We start from the raw sequence: 23,560 nt of genomic DNA, 5'->3' as shown, positions 1-23,560 counted from the left end.
TGTTTCCAATTGAAAAATAGAATTGATTTTTCTATGTTGACCTCATATCCTACAATCTTGCTAATTTTATTTATGTGAGGTCCTTAAGGGTTTCTTTCATATATGATTATGTCATTTTCAATTAAGGACAGTTATACTTTTTCCTTTTGTATCTGTTATGTCTATCATTAATTTTTCTTGACTTATCTAACTGCCTAAGAATACAGTTCTGTGTTAAATAAAAGATAATACAGGCATACATGTTTTGTTCCTTAAGTAGTTGTTAGGTGCCCTTGAATAGGTTCTGACTCATAGTGACTCTATGTACAACAGAAGGAAACACTGCTCATTCTTGCACCATCATGGTAATAGTTGCTATATTTGAGCCTATGCTGTAGTCACTGTGTTGGTCCATCTCCTTGAAGGTCCTCCTCCTGTTCCTTGGCCCTCTACTTTACCAAGCATGATGCTCTTCTCCTGGAATCGGTCCCTCCTAATAACATGTCCAAAGTCTCACCATCCTCCCTTCTGAGAACAATTCTGGCTGTACTTCTTCCAAGACAGATTTGTTCGTTCTGGCAGTCCATAGTATATTCAACATTCTTCACCGACACTGTAATTTAAATGTATCAATTCTTCCCCGATCTTCCTTATTCATTGTCCAGCTTCCTCAAGTATATGAGGCAATTGAAAATACCATGGCTTGAAGCACTTTAGTCCTCAAAGAAGCACTTTAGTCCTCAAAGTGACATCTTTACTATTTAACACTTGAAAGACTTTTTCTTTTTACTTTCTCAGCAGATTGCCTGATGGAATACATTGTTTGATTTCCTGACCGCTGCTTCCATGTACATTCCTCACGTTAAGTAAAAATAATTGAGCCTGGCACTACAGACTATGATGTTTGCTGTAGGTTTTTCACAGATGAATATTTAATCAAGTTAAGAAAGTCTCCTTCTGTTCCTGGTTTGCTGACAGTTTTATCATGAGAGTATTGGATTATTTTCAGACTTTATTTGCATTTATTGAAAATAGATGGCTTTTCTCTTTTATTTTGTTAATATAGTATATTATTTTGATTGATTTTCAGTATAAAACCAAACTTGAATCTTCAGTATAAACTTCACTTTGTTGTGATGAATTTTCCTTTTTATATATTTTTAGATTTGATATGTTAATACTTGATAAAGATTTTTGTGGCTATATTCATGAGAGAAATTGGTTACTAGTTCTTCTTTCTTGTAATGGCCTTTTATGCTTTTCAAATAAGGGTAATACTACCTTCATTAAATGAGTTGGGAAAGCGGTCTGCCTCCTGTATTTTATGAAAAAGTTTGCCTAAGACTGATTTAATTCTTCCTTAGATTTTGATATAATTCACCAGTGAGGGAAATTGGGCCAACATTTTCTTTGTGGAAAGTTTCAAATTACATATTCAATTACTTGAATTGATAGAAGGCTGTTTAAATTTTTTATTTCTTCTTGGATCAGTTTTGTTAATTTCATCTTTCAAGAAATTTATCAATTTTATCTAAAGTGTTAAACTTATTGACCTAAAATTGCTTATAATTTCTCCTATGTCTGAAGTGTCAGTAATAATTTCCTCTGTTTCACTTCTGATTTTGGTTGTTTCTGTCTTATTTTTTCCTTGATAAGTTTACATGGATTTTTCTCAAAGAACCATCATTTTGTTTCATTGATTTTCTTCACATTTTTGTTTGATATTTTATTGATTTCTGTTTTATTTTTATTATTTTATACTGTCTATTTACTTTGAGTTTATTTATAGTTTTTTTTTTTCTTAAGATGGAAGATTTTTTACCTTCTTTTCTAATATAGGGAGGTATTTAAAGATATACAAAGATTTAGCTCCACCCTAACAGGTTTTTATATGTGGCATTTTCATTATCATTCAGTTTAAATGATTTTCTATTTTTCTTTTGATTTCTTCCTTAGCCCAATGATTTTTTGGATCTGTCTTATTTAAATTATACACACACACACACACACACACAATTATCTTTTTCATGTTACAATAGTGTTATTGATTTCTAATTTAATTCTATTGTGGTCAGAGAACTATATAATTTCAATCATAGTTATTTCAAATTCTTAATCTGATGGCTCCAAAATCTCTGTCATCTCTGAATCTGTTCTATGTTTGATTTGCCGCTTCAGACTGTGCTTTTTTTTTTAGACTGCCATGTGATTTTTTTGTTGAAAACTGAACATTATGTGCTAAGTGAAAGGAAGTGAGATAATTAGGCCTTTGGTATAAGGTTTTATGCTTATCTGGCTGCTAACCAGAAGGCCAACAGTTCAAACCCACCAGCTGCTCCACAGGAAGAAGATGAGGCAATCTATTTCCACAAAGATTTATAGCTTTGGAAACCCAGTGTGGGTTCCTATGAGTTGGAATTGACTTGATGACAATGGGGTTTTTGGATTAGGGGTTAGGCTGTTTGCTATTTGCTGTAGGTGTGAGAGATTAAAATTTCCATTTCCTCTTGTGTTCTTGTTTCTGTCTTTTCTGTTGTATCTGGCTTTCCCTAGAGACTCCATCTTAAGCTGAGTCTGACCCTTGTAGTTCTTTTCAGCTGTAATCCCCTGTTACTATGTAGGATCCTTGCCAATGTGGTGGTAAAATAAGAGGATGGGAAAGGATCCTATAATCCTGTGATTTGGTTTCAGCCTTTTAGAGGGCCTATATCCCTGGGTTCTGACCTTCTTAACTGTTCAGCTTGTTTTTCCCCCTTTAGGGGAGACCAGAAAACTACAGGGGCCTGGGGTTGGGTAATTCCCATCTTTCAAGTTAACAAAACAAAACACACAAAAAAAACCAAGCCCACTGTTGTTGAGTTGATCCCAACTCATAGTGACCCTATAGGACAGAGCAGAACTCCCCTATAGAATTTTCAAGGTTGTAAATCTTCATGGAAACCAATTGTCACATCTTTCTCCCATGGACCAGCTGGAAGGTTTGAACCACAGACCTTTCAGTTAACAGCCAAGGATTTAACCACTGTGCCACTAGGTTTCCTTCCCAAGTTGGTTTCCCCACAGCCATCAAGTCAATTCTGTAGGACAGAGTAGAACTGCCTAATAAAGTTACCAAAGCTGTAAGTTTTTGCAGAAGCAGATTGTCACATCTTTTCTTGTGGAGTTGCTGGTGAGATCAAACCATCAACCTTTCTGCAGTATCCAACGGTGTAACCACCACACTACCAAGGTTCCTTCCTAAATTGGTTAGGCTCTGGTAAAACCCAAGTTGATTAGGTTCTGGTAAAATGGATTCCTTTGAGGGCAGGCCATTGTTAATGGGAATAGAATTCTCTGTATGGATTTCAAAATGGTTGCTTTTCCCCTTTCCATGCTGGAAGAGAGAGGGGATCTTTACCTTGTGAACCTGGTAGGGCTTCTGGAGGTAAAACTTAGGAATGTGTGAGGGCCCCCATATGGTTGAGAGTTTTTATCTCCCAAACTAGTCCACCTCATTCTCTGTTGTTGTTGTTGTTATGTGCCATCAAGTCGGACCGACTCATAGTGACCCCACCTTGGGTTTCCGAGGCGGTATGATGTAGATTGTCCAACCTTCTTTCCGAGGAGTGGCTGGTGGTTTCTGGTTAGCAGTCAGGTGCTAGCCACTATGCTATGAGAGCACCCACCTCTAGCATTTAGTTAATTACCCTTTAAGTGTTTCTATCAGGCTCCAGCTGTGTCTTTTGATTCTGGTAAGATCTTACTCTCTGTGTATATTTGTCTCTCCAGTGTCCGTAATGGCAGTTTATCCTGTGATCTCAATTCTCTGATGGATCTAAAAAGAGTTGTTGATTTACAGTTTGTCCTGTTTTTTTTTCTTGTTGTGAAACTAAGAGTGATGACTTCCTAGCTCTTCACATGTTAGACTGGAAATCAGAAATCTCCAATTTTTCTCCCCCTCTTATTTGAAATTTTAACTTTATCAAATCTGTATCTTATATATTCATGAGTTTATTGATGAGCTTTAATTAATTTTTTTTTTTTTACTAAATGTAACTTTTAATGTATATTTAATTTGGTAAGTAGGACGTTGTTCTCACTCATCTTATTCAAAAGCTTTCTGCTATACTTACTATTTTGAAGGAAATTTATGGTCATTATATCAAGCTAAAAAAAACTTTTATTACTATTTGTATTGAACTGGCATAAAGTGTATGGGAAAAAGTAAATTTCATGCCTTCAATCCAGGGACATGGTATTCTCTCCATTTATTCAAATTATCTTTGAGGTTTTTATTTTTCTTTCTCTCAAATTGCTCTTCAAATTGCTGCTCAAACCAGCATCTAGCAGTTTTACATTGATTGCTGTTATGTATCAGATCTTCTATCTAATTACATGTTCTATTAGATATTCAAGAAAGAATATCCTTAGATAGAATATCATCAGATATTCAAGAAAGTATATACAATTGTATCATCTGCAATTATTAATTTTTATATCCTTCTTTTTTTAATTTCAGTTCATTATCAGAAACATGTACAATGCTAAATAGGCATGATGTTAGCAGTTAGTTAGTTCCCTTTTCTTTCCTACTTAAAGGGGAATAACTCTAGCATTTGCCTTTTAAGGCTTAGTATTATTTTGAAATAGATTTTCTTTATAGTATTAAAACCTTCTTTCCTTCTTAGTTTACAGAGTGTTCTTAAAACTTGGGAAAGTAAAGTCAACTTTTAAAGATGCCCTTTCAGCAGATACTGACATAATGTAGTTTATCTCCTTTGATCTACAGATATGATTTATATTAATATATTTTAATACTTTACAATCATTGGGTTCCTGGAATTAACCCTATTTGGTTACAAAGAAATGTATCTATTCCTTCCTCAATGCTTTCATCCTTTGTAGAATTTTCCCATTTCACCTCTGATTCTTATATACACATAAGTGATGTGTACTGGAATTTTGAAGGCAAGATCTATATTTCAAGCATAGTACCATATATGTAAAATATTTCCTGAACAAGTACATTAATGAATGACAGGGAATTAATTTCAATCTGGGACTTTAACATTAAGGCATGGATATAACCAAAACCAAACCCACAGCCACTGAGTCGATTCTGACTCATAGAGACCCTATGGAACTGTCCCATAGGGTTTTCAAGGCTGGAAATCATTTTGGAAGCAAGCTGTCTCATCATTCTCTCATGGAGGGGTTGGAAGGTTCAAATTGCCAACCTTTGGGTTAGCAGCTGAAAGCCTTAACCACTGCACAACCAGAGCTCCTTGGCATGGATATAGCAAAGATACAAAAGGAAAAATGGGAGTCATGCTAACTAGTAACATGGGACACATGTGGATTTGGATACATTTCACTGACAAGTAGAGTCTTGCCAGCCTTTGGAAGCTTTATTGTTTTAAAAAAGTCCCAGGCTACTGCTGTCTTATCTCAACTAACACTCTTCTGAATGGCTCCCATTGCCTGGTGGATGGTAGTTACATATTGAGGTTGCAGAGTTTGTGGAGAACTTAAGTGATTAAAGGAAAATAGTTTTTAAAACCATAAGGTAAGAACATGCAAAATGTGTGCTTAAGTGTCTGCAGGGAAAACTTTGGCGATTTGGTGGCTAAAGGTGTTCAGGGTCTGTATTGCACTTAGAAAAATCTTTCAGAGAAGAATTCACCGAGTTGTTGGCTATAAAAGCAAAGTTGTGGTTACTCTGAAGCTATTCTATCTGTGACATTTGAAAGTTAAATGAACGATTTATAGCTGCTCTGAATCATCATTCCCAGTTGAGTCTTCTGTCAGTTTTAGCCAACAGAAGCACCCATTCTTGTTCTCACTGACTGGGGAAGCAAGAAAAAGTGTACACAGAAGGTGAGGACATGCTTTTTGGTATTTTAAGACCAAAAAAAAAAAAAAAAAAAAAAAAAAAAATCTCACAGCCATCGAGTTGATTCCGTCTTATAGATACTCCTGTTGGGTTTCCAAGGCAGTAAACCTTTATGCAAGTAGATTGTCCCATCCCCATCTTTGGAGGGGTGGTGCAGCTGGTGAGTTTGAACTGCCAACCTTCTGGTTAACAGGCAAATGCCTTAGGCACTGCATTATCAGAGCTCCCTATTTTAAGGAAAACAGTTAACAAATAGCAAAATAAAAATAACTTTTAATGATGGTAATTATTGCCTTAGCAGTATGGAGGGTGGAGATGGGGGAACCAAGTGAGGTAGTTAATGTTATGTGTCAACTTGGCTGGGCCTGGTTTTGAGTGGCTTGGCAGCTGGATCTAGCTACTCCGCATAATGCAACTGGCCATTAACTCCATGTTGGAATCTACTGTGAGCAGCTGAGTAGCTACCTTAGAGATATGGGCTGCTCCCAGTATATAAGGAGAAGCTTTAGGACTTGGTGTGTAGTTTTTGGCATGTTTGAATCCTGCATGTAATCGAGTTGTCGGGTCAGCAGCCTGTCATGTTGTCTGCCAATCTTGGGCCTGTCAATGGACTTGAGTCAGTGACTTGCTGTGTGGTTTGGTAATATTGGGACTGTGCCTTTCTATTTGTCCAAGTTCGGTTTGTGAACCTCAGCAGCCAGAAGCTGCCCGAGTGAAGAAAGCCTCTAGCTTCAGTGAGCCATGAGCAAGGGGCAGAGTCGAAGCCCAAAGTTGAGGGGGCTTTCACCCAGCCCCTAGTGCCTGGCATTTTGAACTCAGACTTCTAGCCTCCAAAACTGTAAGAGAATAAACTCCTGTTTGTTAAAGCCAACCCATTTGTGATATTTTTTTCTGTTAGAGAGGCACTAGGTAACCAAAACACCATGGATTTTTTCTTTTTTTGTACATTTCAGGAAGGGTGCAATACCTGCCTCTTTGAAAAACCAAAACCACTTGGCATAGAGAGGATTCTGACTCATGGTGACTCTAAGTGTGTGAGAGTAGAACTGTGCTCCATAGGATTTTCATTGGCTGTTTTTTCGGAAATAGATCACCAACCCTTTATTTTAAGTAGCCTCTAGGTGGACTGAACTGCTAAGCTTTTGGTTAGCAGCGAAGTGTGCCAACTCATAAACCGTTTGCATCACCCAGTGACTCCAAAGATTCCTTGGTTTCTCCCTCCACTTACTAGCCGTGATGTGAATGAATTGAATACAATTTGACTGATAAACTGAGGTGCACCGTGACTAACTAAATTGACTCAACCCACGTTAGTATCGGATCCCATTCAGTCCGTACCTGGTTGATGAAATGTCCTAGAGACTGCAGACCATTAATGAACGGAAGCACGAAGCTCCCTATGAAGAAAAGTTACTGAGCACGTGCATCGAGAAGTCCTCTACCTGGTATTCGTTCAGGTGGCTCCTCCAGGAATTGCCGCACGGGGGCGCTACTGGCACGTGGTGCGGAGTCTGGGCCACTAGTACCTGAGTCAAGGAGCCTCCGCAGCAAACAGCAGGTGTCACAGGCTATGGCTACGAGTGCAAAGTGGGCGACTGGCCACAAGGAGGTGGTGGAGCTGGCAGGGAGGCTTGGGACGGGGAGTCTGGGTGGGAGTGGGTTGTGAAGTGCCATAAAAAGTGGCGGAGCTGGGCCGCACTGCGCTCTGGAGACTTGCATGGGTGGTGTGGCTAGGGCACCGGCCGAGAGATGGCAGGGTGGCCCTGAAGCCTGGGAACCCGGACCATGCAGGGCAATGGCAGCACGCTACTCAACGCTTCTCAGCCGGCGCCCGGCGGCGGGGAGGGCGCGCGGCCGCGGCCCTCGTGGCTGGCCTCCACGCTCGCTTTCATCCTCATCTTCACCATTGTGGTGGACATCCTGGGCAACCTCCTGGTCATTCTGTCTGTGTATCGGAACAAGAAGCTGAGGAACACAGGTAGGAGACTCTGGGGACCACGCGGGGATGGAGTGGGCAGCCACCAAGTTTTGTCCGACGTCAAACTCTACCGGTCTTGGGCACGTATTCGGAACACAGAGCCTTCAACCCTCAATGGTCCTTTGCTAAGAAAGTTCAATTCTTGTTCTTTAAAACTGGGGGAATTAGCCAATACAGTGTGACTGCTGTCCGAATACTTTTCTCTTAGCTTACACGTCTAAAGTGTCTTCAGCCCTGAAAGTATGGAGAACTACATTCTCTACTTTAGTGGGGGAAACTCCACTATGTAGTTTACAATTTCTGAGGTTTACTAGATTGAGAGGCACCGTGTACAGCTTGCAGAAAATTACTCAATAAACCCTTTTAAATCAGCTCAAGGAATTTATCAAGCTCTTAGTTTGACATGTAATTTATTTTTTTCCCAACTTTATTAAAACATAAAAAGAAATTTAAACTGGCAAAATAATAGAGCAACTATTTTAGTTTTGTTGTCAGGTGTAATTTTCACTTTAAAAGAACTGGTAGCTCCTAAATGTGCTGTAAGGTGGGGATCACTCCTTTAAGTTAAACAAGTTTACATTTTAAAAATAGAAATTGTTGTGGTAAAAAATATATATATTTATACTAATATTCTACTAAAGCTAATTTTGCACTTGAGGTAAACTTGCTTTTTCCTCCAAGCAATAAAGTAAAACTAGTTTAACTGAGGTAGGAACCTGCAGGCGAATTGTACATGGGACAAAGGCGTTCAGACTGCTCGCTATATGATGATTGGGTGCGAGGCTCTCTGAACATTCCTGTCTGTTATTTGGAGGCAAAACCTTTGGGGAAAAAGAAAGAATCTTACACTTGTATGTTTGCCAAAATTGATATTTTTTATTCTAACCAGGTGGTTAATGACACTCTAATTTTGTTTAGTTGGGGAAGGTTTTTTTTTCTTTTCCTTTCCTTTCTGCTTGGGAAGTGCATAGTTTAAGAATTAGTTAATAAACACCTATAACATGAACTTAATTTGAATAACCTTAATTCATAGATGACTGGCTTAAACTAGAGGAATTCTGTCTTATCAAGAAGAGGCTCCTTTCTTCCAAGCCATAAAAGCAGTTTTCTGAGCACTGCACCTGTGCTGCCTGAGTGAATCATCTGGACAACCCTGAAATGAATGGCATTATTATCCCCACTTTACAGAGGAAGAAGGAGCTCTGGTGGTGTAAGTGGTTGAAGCATTTGGCTGCTAACCAAAATGTCAGGAGTTCGAACCCACCAGCCCTTTCTCAGCTCTGCTGGAGGAAAGATGAGTCAGTCTGCTTCTGTAAAGATTCTCATCCTTAGAAACCCTTTGGTGCAGTTCTACTCTGTCCTAGAGGGTGGCTATGAGTTGGAATGGTAATGAGTTTTGGTTTTCCAGAGGAAGACCCGAGGGCACAGATTGGTCAAACAGACTGTGCTAGATAGGGCAACTTCGCAGAGTTTGCCTCTAGATCTCATTCAGCTTTACTGTTGTGAACAACTGCAGCCATTGTGCAGTTTGAATCTTGCAGAACCTTTCATTTAAAAAAACGTTCACGTGCCTGGAAAAATTGTATTTTTTATTTTATAAAAATAACTTATGGAAAGTGTTCTTTTCATACTAATTTGTATTTTGTTCATTTGCTAAACAACTTTTTGATAAGGCAATGTATAAGAATCCTGCATGTAACCGAGTTGTTGTTCGGCAGCCTGTCATGTCTGCCAATCTTGGAACTATCAGTGGACTTGAGTCTGTGACTTGCCCATGTGGTTTGGCAATATTGGGAGTGTATTCTATTTGTCCAAGTTCAGTTTATCAACCTCAGCAGCCAGCAGCTGCCTGAGTGAAGAAAGCCTCCAGCTTCAGTGGGCCATGAGCAAGAGGCAGAGCTGAAGCCCATGGTCTAGGGGCTTTCACCCAGCCTCTAGTGCCTGGCATTTTGAACTCAGACTTCTAGCCTTCAAAACTGTAAGAGAATAAACTCCTGTTTGTTAAAGCCAACCCATTTGTGGTATTTTTTTCTGTTAGAGAGACACTAAACACAAAAATGCAACCATTGCCGTGGAATCAGATCTGACTCATAGTGACCCCTCCTTGGGTTTCCGAGGCAGTATCACTACAGAAATAGATTGCCCAACCTTCTTTCCAGGGAGTGGCTGGTGAGTTTGAACCACCAGCCTTCTGTTAAGCAGTCAAATGCCTTAGGTACTATGATACTAGGTAACAAAAACACCATGGAACTTTTTTTTTTTTTGTACAGTTCAGGAAGGGTGCCTAAGGCAATACCTGCCTCTTTGAAAAACCTGTAGCTGACTTGGGGACTCTTTTCAACATCCATGTTTTCATAATTGGCGCTTTTTGTTCAGCTGTGCCATTGTTGCAATTCCAACCATTTGAGGCTTTCTAAATAGAAGATAATTTGGAACAGTGATAAAGATAGCCTATTTAAATATGAGTTTTGAGTGCTTATTCAAAGTTCTTATTATTGTTCAGTTCTTCCACTTCATATTTGTGCTTTTGTTGGCATTAAGGATGAAAAGCAGGAAAAAGGGAATAGAAGAAAGAATACTAAGACATCTAAGATTTGAATGGGTACTTTCTTTTGAAAATCTTGTATAATTGCAGGGTGATTTATCCCTTCCCAACCTCCCCTTCTCAAAGAGAATGTATTGATATTTGACTTCCCAGAAGAAATTAAAAGTGTTTAACAACTGTTATGGCAGGGCACAAACCAGTCAGAGCAGACATAGGATCCAAACACCCAGTACGGTCTCAGGTTTTGCCAGAACATCTGTGGCACTCCTGTCCAATATTAGATATGAGAATTGACTATACTATATTCATATCTTCTGAGTAAACTTCATAGCACAATAGGAGATTCCTGCACTGGAACACTAGGATTATATTCTTGTCATCTGCCTTTTGATCACAATATCAGTTTACCAGAGCCTCAGTTTCTGCATTTGCCAAATGGAGGTTACATGTAATGTTTTAGCCTCAGACAATTGTTACAATATTTAGTGAAAGGACGCATGTGGAAGTTCTTTGAAATAGATAAAGTGGGTAACATTATATATGCTTTTTCCTTAGTGCTGCTAACAAGGATGTTGAGTTTGTGAAAAATCATTGAGCTGTAGACCTAATGATTTGTGTACATTTTTCTAAACCTTTACCAATTTTATATGTGTGTGTGTGTGTGTGTGTGTGTGTTTGTATGCATACACACACAGACACATATCTGGTGGTGTAGTGATTAAGGCATTTGGCTGCTAATCAAAAGGTTCATGGTTCAAAACCACCAGCTGCTCTGCAGAAGAAAAATGAAGCGGACTTCATCTTTACAGACTTGGAAACCCAATGGGGGTCACTATGAGTTGAAATCAACTTGCTGGCAGTGAATTTGGTCTGGTTTGAGAGAGGAATGGATTCAGTGACAGTGGGGTATGTATTTATGTATGTGTGTGTCTATACACACACATATGTGTACACACACACACATATACATACATAAATATACAACCAATATTGCCATCCAATCAATTCCTCTCTCTTTCTCTTCCTTTCTCTGCAAGAATACAATAATACTTTACCTACTCAGAATTCAATTATCTGGCAATCTAATCTATCTGAAAATATAGTCAATAAATGGAGATCAGCAAAAATGACAGCTAATTTGCTCTAATTTAACTTATAGTTTTACAAACTGCAATGCTAGTTTCTAGGTCTAGATTATAAGCTATAAATTAGCAGGAAGATCCATATATTTAAATAACACATGCTGGCAAATAGCACAACGTGAAACAGACCCATAAAAAGCAGGCCTGAAAAACTGAATAAGCATATTTTGCAGATGAGCTGTGAAGTAAATAACCCTCCTCACCATTTACTGCTCCTGAAAACATCACAATCCAATAATGTATTAGTTATGACCCTGAGCCATCATGAAAAGATCCAATCATGTACAGTACATTTGGCCTAAGAATATAGGGACAAAAAAACATTTTAGAAAGATACACACAGAAAACAGCTTAGTTTTTTAAAAAAATTATTTACCATTGTTAGAAAAAAAAAGTAAAAGTGTTCCCCAAAATGACTCTGAGAATTCTGGATGATTGACACTTTGCTGTGCTACTTGTATTATGTTTCTTTCAGGTTTATATCAAGTATTATCCATATCCATCCTGCATTACCACTCAGGGAGGCTGAGTATGGAGAGAACATGGACTTTGATCCCTGGAGATCTGGCTTTAAATCATAGATGCACCAGTGATATTTAAAAATGCTTATTAGTTTTAGACCCACCAACCACTCCTCGGAAGGAATATTGGGCAATCTGCTTCCATAGTGATACTGGCTCCGAAACCCAAAGAGGGGTTGCTATGAGTCAGATATTAGTTTTAGACATAGATACTTTAAAAATATTATTTTAAGCTGAAGCATAAGATATACACAATAAATAGTATATGCAGTTTATTAATATTTTATATGTGTATACACCCATTAAAAGGGAGCTCTGGTGGCATAGTGCCTAAGGCATCTGACTGCTAACCAGAAGGATGGCAGTTCAAACCCACCAGCCACTCCCTGGAAGGAAGGTTGGGCAATCTACTTTCAAAGTGATACTGCCTCGGAAACCCAAGGAGGGGTCGCCATGAGTCGGACCCCACTCGATGGCAGTGAGTTTTTGAGTGAGTATACACTCATTTAGTCATCATTTTTCAGAAATGATTTGAAATAAGGATGTTAATAGATGGTGGTATTATGATCCACAACTTGAATTAGAATTTATGCCAAGCCTACATACTGCAAACCACCAGCCTGGCCTCTTTCTTATTTCCTTCCATGAACAATGGATGCCTGTGTTGAGCTTGACTCTTGGCCTGCATCCATTGCCCAGGTAATAAAGGCTGAGGCTCACTGCCTTCTCCTTTACCCTTGCCCTATACTCACCATCAATTCATTAGTGCTGCAGCCTGGGTTCCCTTGGATGGGTTCAAGGAAAGATACTTTGAGCCTTTGGTGCCATTCTGTTTACTAGTTCTCTGGCTATTGCCTTGTCCTCCCCCTCCCTTCCTGTTCCTTCTATTCACTTTCTTTGCCTTGTCTTTTCTCTGTCTCTTTTTTCATTATTTCTTTCTTACTCTTTGGTCTTCAGTACTCGTTTATTACTATAATTAGATTCTCTGTCAGTATATGTCACATTTACATCTCTACTGCCTAACTGTTGTGCACCAGCAAAAAAAGACAGCCTTGAATTTATAAGCATGTTATTTTGAAGAAATTTATTTATGAATTTCTTAAAAGAAATTTCTTAAAATCATTCAGACCACCAATACGGCTGAAATATTACTTAGAATTGCTGTGTCACTTAAGACCCATGAGCCTCTGGGAGCAAGGTACCTTCTCTGACTTCTGAGACCTGAACCCCTAGGAATCCTGTGAAAATGGGACAGAGTGGTATTGAAGGGACCAGGTGGAAGCTTCCCTTACTGCCTCAGAAATGTCAGGAGAGAGCTCAGAGGAAAGCAATATGATGACAGAGGATGTGTTTGGTGTCATGGGACGGGGTAGAAGCAAGTATGAGTTAATAAAGTTAATTTATCTTTTTTAAAAAATATGTTCATGATTTTTATTAATTTTGTTGAATCATTGGGGTGTGTGGGGTGATGAGCAGAAGCTTTTCCCTGTACTGGTGGACAGGTCAGGGCATAGTAGAGTGGGGTGGGGTGGGGGGGTGGGAAGGCAGTCAGCCTAGCCCTCCCTCAGATTTGAGCAAGAGTTCCCAGGGTAGACAGTGGTGCATGGTTGGTTGTGCCCTTCAGCCCCAGGGTAGAGAAGTTATGATTACAGTTTAGAAACCCACATCAGAATCAAGTTACAAAGTTAGAAACCTGGGGTAGGGGTTAGAAGGTCAAGAAAATACAAAATGGAGCTTGAGGTTGGAGCAAGATCCACTGAAGGGGAAGGGAAGGGAGGAAGGTCCCTCCCAGCTCTGGCTCAATGGTAGCTTTGAGTCTGGCCTTCAGAGTGGAGGGATCAGCTGGAAATGGAGTAGGAGAGTAAAGAACCAGCCCCCTCCCTTTGATGCTGTACAAGATCCCTCAGTGGTGCTCACCCTACTCTCGTAGGCTGATGAGGCTTCTCTGTGGAGCAGGAGGGGCCTAATAGGCCTCAGGGACCAGATTCTGCTATTCTCAGGGAGGACAGGGAATTCCTCCAGACCAGGACTGAGGAGCTGTGCAAGAATGTAGGGCCCAGGGGTTCAAGCCCAGCTTGGGCACTCTCAAGAAGGGCAATAGACACTGAGGGGGAGGAGTGTAGGTAGAAGAAATTGAAAGTAGGAACTTGCATAGCTCCTCTTAGACCCTTTTTGAGATGTCCATGGGCCATTGGCTCCTTATTGGGCTCCCACAGACTTGTCTCAGTAGTTAGGGTATGAGTCCTAGGGCCCAGCTGGGATAGGAAGTGAGAGAATGGTCCATTTTTTGTGGTCCTGGGGGACTCCCTTCCCACCTTCAGGGATCATGAGTGACAGAAGGGGAGCTGAGAGCAGGTGGGATGCTCTTATTGGTTCTGTCACTGAGTCCACTCCACCAGGGCCAGGCCCATGAGGTATGGTACTTGGTCCTTGGGGGCAGGGGCTAGGCACTCCCAGAGGACAAGTAACATAGAGTGGAGAAGTAGCAGTGGAGAATTCATACCAGGACTGTGCTGACCCCGAGGCCCCCAGGAACTAGGCATTACCAGTTTGCTGCAGATCTCCCACTGGTAGGTGTTACTCACCTGGGCCTTAGCTCCACAAAGCAGCAGGAGGATGAGATAGGGACACAAGACTGGATCAGGGCTGAGGGCTAACAGTAAGAGTAATGATGGAGTAATAGAGGCAGGTGTGCCCCCAGCCCCTAGAAGCTCTAGCATGGAGGGTTGCATTCATATAGCCAAGTTAGTGGGCAAGGCAGGGCTTGTGGGCCCACTGGGCAAGAGGATCTGGGAAATCACTCTGGATGACAAGGCAGAAGTATGGGCCAAAAGTACTAGACTGGCAGGAGGTGGCAGAATGTGTGGGGTCCCCCAGTACCCTAGATGTAGGGCAGTTGAAGCAAAAGGTATGGGGATCCAGGAGCTCCTCCAGGCAATGTAATTCATAAATTGAATCTCCCATGTTGTGGACACACATATAGGATACTATAGGGAAGTGTGGAAGGAGGTAGTCAGAGGATAAATTCAGAATCTGGACTCCAGGGCTTATTTACTGCTTGGATCTGTGATCTTAGTTAAGACATCATCCTCTGATCTGTTTTTCACATCAGTAAAATGGTGGAATTAGACAAGAACTGTGAGGTTCTTTCCAGTTGGTTGTTATGATTATTAAACTTACTGTAGGAGCCCTGGTATGCAATGGTTAAGCATTTGGGTGCTAACCAAAACATCGGCTGTGGGAGAAAGATGTGACGGTCTGCTTCCATAAAAGTTACAGTCTTGGAAACTCTATCGGGCAATTCTACTCTGTCCTATAGAGTTATTGTGAGTTGGAATTGACTCAATGGCATACCACCAAACTGCTCACTATGAAGTTGGATATTATAATGCAATGAAATTAAATAGGAATAAGAAGAAATGTGGATACAATGGCAAGTATGTATGTAATGATAATGAACATCATACATCTAGGAAAGAGTACCCTTCAGAAAATGTGCCTCACTCTTCCTGAACTGTCTGGTTCACTTGTCATATACCTCTGTCTGGTAGAGAAAAACATCCCTTAATGATCTCTGGTTTCCCTGTTTTATTTCCCAAGATAAGCCTTTATAATTTTAAAAAATTCCCACGTACTTTTCCCTACTAGCAAGAGAAGAAAGAAAACACCCATGATGAATAATAATAATTCAAGCTTCTGTTGGTGGGACTTTCTCTGGAGGAGAAACATGAATCAGTATTTGGGACATAGGCAGACTTTTGTGAACTTGGGTGCGATGACCTGTGATGCTCATGGTGAGCTGACTAACCGTGCATGGGGGTGAGCAATCCTCCTGGGTAAGCTGACTTTCATAACTCTGGTTGGGCCAGAGTGGGAGACAGGCTCTTCTAGACCTGTAGTGACCTCATCAAGAGTTACTCACTCAAGAGGAACAGCTTAAGTAGCTGCCAGGCTGTCCATTCTGTTGGCATCTACAGAAAAGCAGGGACTCACACAATTAAGCATTCATTCTCACTTAGGTGTTCAAAGGAGGACAGAAGGTAAGCACATCACCATGTTAGAACATTTCAAAAAGAAAGAATCAGGCTATCACTCCTGTAATATCATTCAGGATGTCTGTATTGAGGTCATAAAAGTGGCTAGGCATGTGGTTTACTGATGATTTCAAACCAGGACTCTGGGATCCTTAAAGATAAAAGCATAGAACAAAACAAATTAAAAATAATAATCTATATATGAACCAATTCCCCAAATCCCCTCTCCTTTTAGGAATTTTTCTTTTTGTAAAGATTCATTTTATATTTTGTATTCTCTTCTGATTGTAAATGATTCTTTTGTGTGATGCCCTTAATGTTCATGGTCATCAGATATGAGGTAAATTGTTGTTGTTGTTGTTAAGTGCCGTCGAGTCGTTTCCAACTCATAGAGACCCCATGCACAGCAGAACGAAACACTGCCCGATCCCGCGCCAGCCCCACAATCCCTGCTATACTTGAGCCCATCATCGCAACCACTGTGTCAATCCATCTCGTTGAAGGCCTCCCCCTCTTTCGTTGACCCTCCACCCTACCAAGCATGACATCCTTCTCCAGGGAATGGTCCCTTCTGACAACATGACCAAAATAGGTGAGACGAAGTCTGGCCATTCTTGCTTCCAAGGAGCATTCTGGCTGTACTTCCTCCAGGACAGATCTGTTAGTTCTTTTAGCAGTCCATGGTACTTTCAGCATTTTTCGCCAGCACCACAACTCAAAAGCATCAACTCCTCTTTGGTCTTCCTTATTCATTGTCCAGCTATCACATGCATACGAGACTGGAAATATCATGGCTTGTGTCAGGCGCCCCTTGGTCCTCAAGGAGATATCCTTGCTCCTCAGCACTTGATACAGTTCCTTCACAGTTGACTTTCCCAATGTTACACGTCGTCTAATGTCCTGACTGCTGCTTCCGTTGGCATCGATTGTAGAAGCAAGCAACGTGAATTCCTTGACAACCTCAATCTTCTCTCCATTTATTGTGATGCTGCTCATTGGTCCAGTTGTGAGGATTTTTGTTTTCTTTATGTTGAGATGTAATCCATACTGCAGACTGTATTTTTCAACCTTCATCAGTAGGTGCCTTAAGTCATCCTCACTTTCAGCAAGCAAAGTTGTATCGTCTGCATATCTCAGGTTGTTAATGATTCTTCCTCCAATCCTGATAGCTGAAGGTAAATAGAGTTATAATAAAGTCTTTCTCTGTCAAATAGGTAATAGGAACAAATTATACAATATCCCTCAACAATCTGATCTGGTGTTTAACAATGTTTTGTAAATCTCAACTTGTTTGATAAAACTGAAACCTCTTTCTCATTCCTCTGGTCTATAATTGTACAAAATTGCTGGTCATCTTTTGGTGAATGTTCCCCTTTAAAATACAAATATTTCACACCACCCACATCAGGTCAATCCTAGTTATTATAGGAGTTTGGTTTTTTAGTCCTACAATTTTACTTTTTAAAATTTGTTAATAAGAATTTGTTTTTAAAACAAATATTTTTGTGCTTGAGAACATTAAAGCAGAAAACTGGACTATTGCACTTTGTGTTATACTTTTCACAGACAGGTAATTTGATCTGTCTTTTTAGAAAGTAGAACAATAACTTCTTTTCTTGATTAGAAAGAATAGTGCTTTATACTTATGCACATATAGCATTTTTTACCTTTTGAAGTACTTCCCATCTTTTGTTTTATTTGTCCTCATAACAACATTTTTGGGCAAATAAGAAAACAAAAACTCAAACTCACAGACTAATGATCAGAATTTCTTATCCTAGAAGACAGCACAATGTAGTTCAATGGAAGGACTTCATAATAATAGGATTCAAAATCAGAAGATCTGAGTTGAGTCTTATATCTGTAATACTTTTATTTGTACTATATTTTGAGTTAAGTTATTTAACCCCATCTAAGCCTTACTTTAAAGAGTTCTGGTGGTATTGTGGTGAAGGCATTTGGCTGCTAACCAAAAGGTTGGTGGTTCAAACCTACCAGCCACTCTGGAAGAAAGATGAGTCAGTCTGCTTCTGTAAAGATTTACAGCCTTGGAAACCCAATGGGAGTTTCTTTGAATCAGAATCAACTTCATGGCAGTGAGTTTGGTACTTTTTAGAAGCCTTAGTTTAGTAAGGAGCTCTGGTGATACAATGCCTGTGGTAGTTCAGTTTGTGTGTCAACTTGGCTGGGCCCAGTTAAGTGGTTGGGCAGCTGGATGTAATATTCTCCATAATGAGACTGGTAATCAACTCCATGGTAGAATCTACTGTGAGCAGCTGAGTAGCTGCCTTAGGGAATGTAGTCTGCTTCCTGTATATAAGCAGAAGACTTGGGGAATGGTCTCTAGCTTAAGGCATGCTTAGACCCTGCATGCAGCCATGTGGTTATTCAGCAGCCTGCCATGCTCTGCTGACCTGGGGACTTACAGTGGACTTAAATTAATGAACTGCTGTGTGATTTGGTAACATCGGGACTGTGCCTTTTTACTTGTCAACCTTGCTTGGCAGCCTCAGCAGCCAGCAGCTGTCTGAGTGAAGAAAAGCCTCTAGCTTCAGTGGGCCGGGAGCTGGAGGCAGAGCTGAAGCCTAAGGCTGAGGGGCTTTCACCCAGGCCCTACAGCTTGGCACTTTGAACTTGGACTTAAAGCCTCCAAATTATAAGCATAAACTCCAGTTTGTTTAAGCCATATTGTTTGTGGTATATTCTTGTCAGAGCGGTACTAGGTAACCAGAACAGTGCCTAAGGCATTCGATCAATTATTAGAAGACTGGAGTTTCAAACCCACCAGCTACTCCTAAAAGGAAGATGGGGCAATCTACTTCTGTGGAGATTGACTGCCTTGGAAACCCAATGGGGGTCACTATGGATAGGAATTGAATCAATGGCAGTGAATTTTTTCTTTTTTTTTGACGTAGTGGTTAAAGCATTTGGCTACTAACCAAAAAGTCAATGGTTCAAACCTAACAGCCATTCAGAGGGAGAAAGATGAGGCAATCTGCTTCTGTAAATACTTAAAGCCTTGGAAAGCTGAATGGGGCAGTTCTACTCTGTCCTATAGGGTTGCTGAGTTGGTATCAAGTAGATGGCAGTGGCAATGAGTAAGCCTCAGTTTCTTCATCTGTCCAATTGGCTTAATATTATTTACCTCAGGGGGATGCTAGGAGGATAAACTTAGATTCTGTCTATTTTTCTATCACTTTGAAACTACAAAATACTATATAATTAATGTTATAAACATGTTAGTGTTATTATGCATTCTATTATTGGTTTTTCTTAGGTTGCATTTACTTTTAAAAAATGTTTATTTATTTTTAAAAGTATTTTTACAAGACAAGTAGACAACATGTACTGGTAGAAAATGATAGAAAGTGAAATCAGCCAGAAATTGAGGGGTTAAGATCTAGCTCTCTTTTGTGACATTATGGAAATCACACTAATTCTGTGGTATGTGAATTTTATCTTTTGTAATAACCATTACCTCCTCAGAGCAAGTAGGGTGGAGATGCAGAGGCAGATTATTTCAATATCCTTAATTTTAAAGGAATCGGCTATAATAACTTTCTTGGACAAGTGTGTTAGCATTCAAAAAATTATGATCTAAATTTCAAGCTAAGAATGTCCATGCTTAATAAAATACACAATTTGATGGATTTCTTATTAGTAGTGTTGATGACTTCCTCCTCTAACTCTTCACGATATTTGAAATTATTGATTTAAAGCATTTTTTTTTTTATTTTAAAAGACATTTTATTGATTTTTTTCCCTGCAAGCTTAGCAGTTGTTGAAAGTTTATTTATTTTTTCCTAGTCTGTGTAATACATTGTTGGGGAACTCAATTTTTTTTTCTAAATTTGCCAAACCAATTCCCAGAATCCCCTGGAAACCTTAGGATAGTGGCTTCAGACTGTCAAATGGATAATTTAATTTGGATCTGATCTTTGATTTCTCTAACTATTCATCTTATAAGAAAGTATTCCTTGTAGCAATTTTCAGAATTAAATTAATCACAGATGAGATGGAGCTTATATTTGGTAGCATTCAGGATCATTGTTCTCTTGGCAATTTTGAAAGCTAACCAAGGATAAAATGGTCTTAGATTAAACCTCCTGCATTTAGTTTTCGTGGAAATTTGATAGTTCACTTTTTAACACTATCTGCTTTGAATGGGATTTTTCTTGGAAGTCATTTTAAGTCTCCATAGAGCCTCTGGCACTTACTCTACTGATTTTTTTTTATTATCATCTTAAAAAATAGGAGTCCCTGGGTGGCACAAATGGTTAAACTCTCAACTAATAACTGAAAGGTTGGTGATTCAAACCCATCCAGATGCTCCTTAGAAGACAGGTGTAGTGATCTTATTCTGAAAGGTCACAGATTTGAAAACCCTGTGGAACATTTCTACTCTGCAACACATGGGGTTGCCATGAGTCAGAATCAAGTAGATGGCAACAGATTTGATTTTAAAAATAATAATAGAATATTTGAGGTGAATAGTAGTATGTTTACAAGGTGCCTTGGTATTTTCCTTAAGTATTTTTAATCTACCTAGTTGTTATTTAAAAAATCAAATCTTAATGCCTATATTTTTAATCTGCCTAGCTGTTATTTAAAAAATCAAATCTGAATGCCTAAGACATTTGACTGCTAACCAGAAGGCTAGCAGTTCAAGCCCACCAGCGACTCCTCGGAAGGAAACTTGGGCAATCTATTTCCATAGTGATACTGCCTTTGAAACCCAAGGAGGGGTCGCTGTGATTTGGATCTGACTGGACAGCAGTGGGTTTTTATCTGCCAGAAATGTCCTGTCTTCTAAAAAAAAAAATACACACACTTTCTTAGGGTTTTCTAGGCTACCAAAGAGGCAACTAATGGATTGTTTTTAAAGATGCTTTTGTAGCTTGCAAGTGGGCATCTAAGATACAACTGTTGGTCTCTCCTCACCCAGAGAAAAGAAGAGTGAAGACAATCAGAACTCAAGGAAACAATCAGTCCAAAGGACTAATGGGCCACACAAATGACAGCCTCCACTATCTTGAGACCAGAAGAAGTAGATGTTGCCTGCCTATATACCACTACTGATTGCTCTGGTCGGGGCCACAATAGAAGATCTTGGGTGGAGAGGGAGAAAAAAAGTGTAAAACAAAATTAAAAATCATAGAAAAGATCAGAATTACTGGTCTGATAGAGACTGGTGGAACCACTGAGATTGTGGCCTTTAGACATCCTTCAAGTCTGGAGTCGAACCTACTCTCAGGGATCAAGTTTCAGCCAAGCAATAGACCTATAAAGAGAATAGTAACAGGAGGAAAGAATGTACTCCTTAGTGAAATCAACCATATGAGACCAAAAGGGAAAGATCTGGCCAAAAATAAAGCTTAGAAGGCAGAAAGGGGCAGGAAAGAAAGATGAATAGAAATGGGGAACCCAGGAAGGAAGCAAGAAGATTGCTGTTACATCGGAAGGATTTCAACCAGTGTCATGAAACAAAATGTGGATAAATTTTTGAATAGAAAATTCACTTGGTCTATAAACTTTCATTCAAATATAAAAGCAAAAGCAAAGTAAAATAAATACTAACGTGCCATACACTCTCAAATCCTCACCTTGTTAACTTGATTTATTACATATTAAGAAACTGAGGCTCTGAGAAGTTATGACTCATCCAAGATCACTCAGCTAGGATTTGAATTCAGGTTTTTTTTTATTTCTAAACTTATGGTCCACATTGCCTGTGTTGTTGCTGTTGTTATGTGCCATTGAGTTGGACCCGAATCATAGTGACCCCTCCTTGTGTTTCCGAGGCAGTGTCACTACAGAAATAGATTGTCCCATCTTCCTTCTGAGGAGTGGCTGGGGGTTTGAATTGCCAGCCTTCTGGTTAGAAGTCAAGTGCCTTAGGCTCTATGCTACCAGAGCTCCCACATTGCCTCTAATAATCTGAAAAGATATGTTTTTAAAATATAGTTGCTTTTAGTTTAAGAATGTAAGACACCTGCGTGGTTTGATGTTCCAAATAAGGCCTTTCCCATTCATTTATCACCTTCAGGACCTCAGCTTTTCCTTGTCATATTATTAAAGCTTAATATGTACATGGAATTTTTTACCCTAACCAAGTTTATAGTTTGTTCATTAAATCAGACATCTTATCCAAGTCTGTGGATTTGCTATGAAAACAAAAGAAAAGTAAAGTATTTCCAAGACCAACTTTAGTACATTTTATTTTCTTCCATTTAAACTGGTCTTTCCCATTTTTATGCTAGCATTCAGGCTCAGTTAGATGTTTTGTTTGTTTGTTTTTGTTTTAATGAATGATAATTCAATGGATCTTTAATCTTACTTTCCACACATTTAAAATCCTGGCTGAAATGAAATAAAGAGTGGATATTGGTCTACCTATCCAGGTAGATAAGAGCATTAAAACAACTAAATTATACTTTGGATGGATGTTCTCAAGCACCTGCTGTCTTCCAGGCACTGTGCTGTTGGCGAGAATCTACAGGTCCATGTATACAGTCTTGAACTTCAACTTGTTCATTGTCCCTAAGGGACAGACTTGTGGAAAAATTGTGCTGCTTTGATTTTGGAAGCATAGCAATACATAATGCAGATGTAAATATTAAAGAGTAATGTCAAGAAGCACTGAGAGTTAGTAATCTCTACCCAGTAAGATTTGTTTGTTTTTGTAAGATAGTATGCTGGTGCCCCCCCCCTTTTTTTTCTTTTTTTTAACCAAAAAGTCAGTGGCCTTTTGAAGAAACCATACAACCTCATTACAGAAATGACAGATATTTCTAAGGTGCACAAGTTAATCCATTATAATATTCTCAACTTAAATACAAGTTCAAGTTGAAGCTGAAGACAATTAAAACAGGTCTATGAGAGCCAAAATATGACTTTGGTTATATCCCACCTGATTTAGAGATCATCTGAAGAATAGATTTGACACATTGAACACTAATGACTGAAAACCAAACAAATTGTGGGATGACATCAAGAACATCATACGTGAAGAGAGCAAAAGATTATTAAAAAGACAAGAAAGGAAGAAAAGACCAAAATGGATGTCAGAATAGACTCTGAAACTTGCTCTTGAACAGAGAGTAGCTAAAGCAAATGGAAGAAATGACAAGATCAAAGAGCTGAATATCAGGACCATGGTCACAGGGGACATTAAGCTCAATTGGCATAACATGCTACACAAAAACATTGTTCAACATCCTGCTATGGAAACCAGCAACTAGGATCTTAAAAGTTTGCAAGCGGCAATCCAGATGCAATGATGAGTCTTTCCTCGTCCAGAGCAAAGAAGAATGAAGAAAACCAAAGACACATGGAAACAATTAGTCCAAGGGACTGGTACAACATGAGATCCTCACCCTATATGACTATGAGACCAGAAAACTAGATGGTGTCCAGCTACCACTGTCAACCACTTGGAGGAGATCCTGGATAGAGTCAGAAAACAATGTGGAACAAAACTCAAAATCAT

General features: G+C 39.4%; 1 protein-coding gene across 1 annotated transcript in view; it reads left to right on the top strand.

Annotated features, from left to right (window-relative positions):
• The first annotated feature begins 7,636 nt into the window (after positions 1–7,636).
• The window catches only part of MTNR1A (melatonin receptor 1A), a 47,865-nt gene continuing 31,941 nt past the window's right edge, over positions 7,637–23,560 (top strand). Inside the window, exon 1 of the mRNA XM_007948393.1 lies at positions 7,637–7,829. Within this exon, the coding sequence (XP_007946584.1) occupies positions 7,637–7,829 (193 nt within the window). The remainder of the gene's footprint in view (positions 7,830–23,560) is intronic.

Source organism: Orycteropus afer, unplaced genomic scaffold (assembly GCF_000298275.1).
Source record: "Orycteropus afer afer isolate SDZICR_OR568_19922 unplaced genomic scaffold, OryAfe1.0 scaffold00215, whole genome shotgun sequence".
In the NCBI taxonomy this organism is placed as follows: domain Eukaryota; kingdom Metazoa; phylum Chordata; class Mammalia; order Tubulidentata; family Orycteropodidae; genus Orycteropus; species Orycteropus afer.
This window is presented reverse-complemented; position numbering and strand designations above follow the sequence as displayed.